At 60.8% G+C, this 996-nt stretch overlaps 1 protein-coding gene across 2 annotated transcripts in view; it reads left to right on the top strand.

Moving 5' to 3' along the window:
- Positions 1-510, top strand: part of KIF25 (kinesin family member 25) — a 17456-nt gene extending 16946 nt beyond the window's left edge. For both annotated transcript variants that reach the window (XM_011934931.1, XM_011934930.1), the window contains one exon: positions 252-510. In XM_011934931.1, the coding sequence (XP_011790321.1) occupies positions 252-421 (170 nt within the window). In that variant the 3' untranslated portion in view covers positions 422-510. The remainder of the gene's footprint in view (positions 1-251) is intronic.
- The last annotated feature ends 486 nt before the right edge of the window (positions 511-996 follow it).

The following is a 996-nucleotide window of genomic DNA, read 5'->3' as shown; positions in this document are numbered from 1 at the left end:
CCCGGACCCGGGCGAGGGGTGCTAGTGACCGGCTGCTGACCCTCCCGGACCCGGGCGAGGGGTGCTAGTGACCGGCTGCTCACACCCCTAGACCCCGCATCCCAGGAGCCTGCCAGACGTGGCCACTTTCCCGCTGGGGCACCGGGCAGCCCTCTCTGCAGCTGCCCCTCTCGGGCCCTGGTTGCCGGCACGTTGGCACTTCCAGATGCCACTCTTCTTTCCGGCTTGCATGTTGTTTTTCTTTTTTAAAGGAGGTGACGCGAAGTTACTGGTGATTCTGTGCATTTCTCCCAGCCAGAGGCACCTGGCGCAGACGTTGCAGGGCCTGGGTTTCGGGATCCGAGCTCGGCAAGTCCAGCGAGGCCCTGCCCGAAAGAGGCCGCCCAGCTCCCAGACGGAGGGGAAGAGGAGGCCAGATTGAACGCATTAATGAGTTTTTCTCCTAAAACTGTGTGTTTTGTCATTGCTTTATAATGCATATGTGCTTAGAAATAAACAGGTTTCATGTGGGTTTGATAAACCTGGCTTTATTCCAGAGCACCCTCATGAATGTGGATGGGACCTCCAACTCCTGCCAGACCATCAGGCGGAACAGGCTTCACAGAGGAGCTCCTTGCAGAGTGGCGGCCACCAGGTGTCACAGCAGGCACTCGCTGTCCTCATCAGACTCTCCCCAGAGGCCACCCTGGGCCCCAAAGGCCCTGCCCCGGGAAACTCGGGAGCCGGCAGGAACGGCCGTGGGCAGGAGGGCAGGGGCATGAGCGCCCCACAGTGGGAGCTCCTCCTTCCTGGTGGAGCTGGTCAGCCTGGGCCCACTGCAGACCCCACCTGTGAGCTCTGGGGAGGCGTGCTGAGCACGTACGGCCCCAGAGCCACCAGGCCTCACACAGAGCTGCCACCTCTGCCTCCTGGAGTTTGTGCTTTTCCTTTCACCCCGAGCTCTCTCTCCACCACTGTTTTTGGTTGTCCACCACGCTTCACATGAGGAGCTGTGTC

The sequence above is a fragment of the Colobus angolensis genome, unplaced genomic scaffold (genome assembly GCF_000951035.1).
Source record: "Colobus angolensis palliatus isolate OR3802 unplaced genomic scaffold, Cang.pa_1.0 Scaffold14, whole genome shotgun sequence".
Taxonomy (NCBI): Eukaryota; Metazoa; Chordata; class Mammalia; order Primates; family Cercopithecidae; genus Colobus; species Colobus angolensis.
Note: the sequence above shows the minus strand (reverse complement) of the source record. Positions and strands in the feature narration are given on the sequence as shown.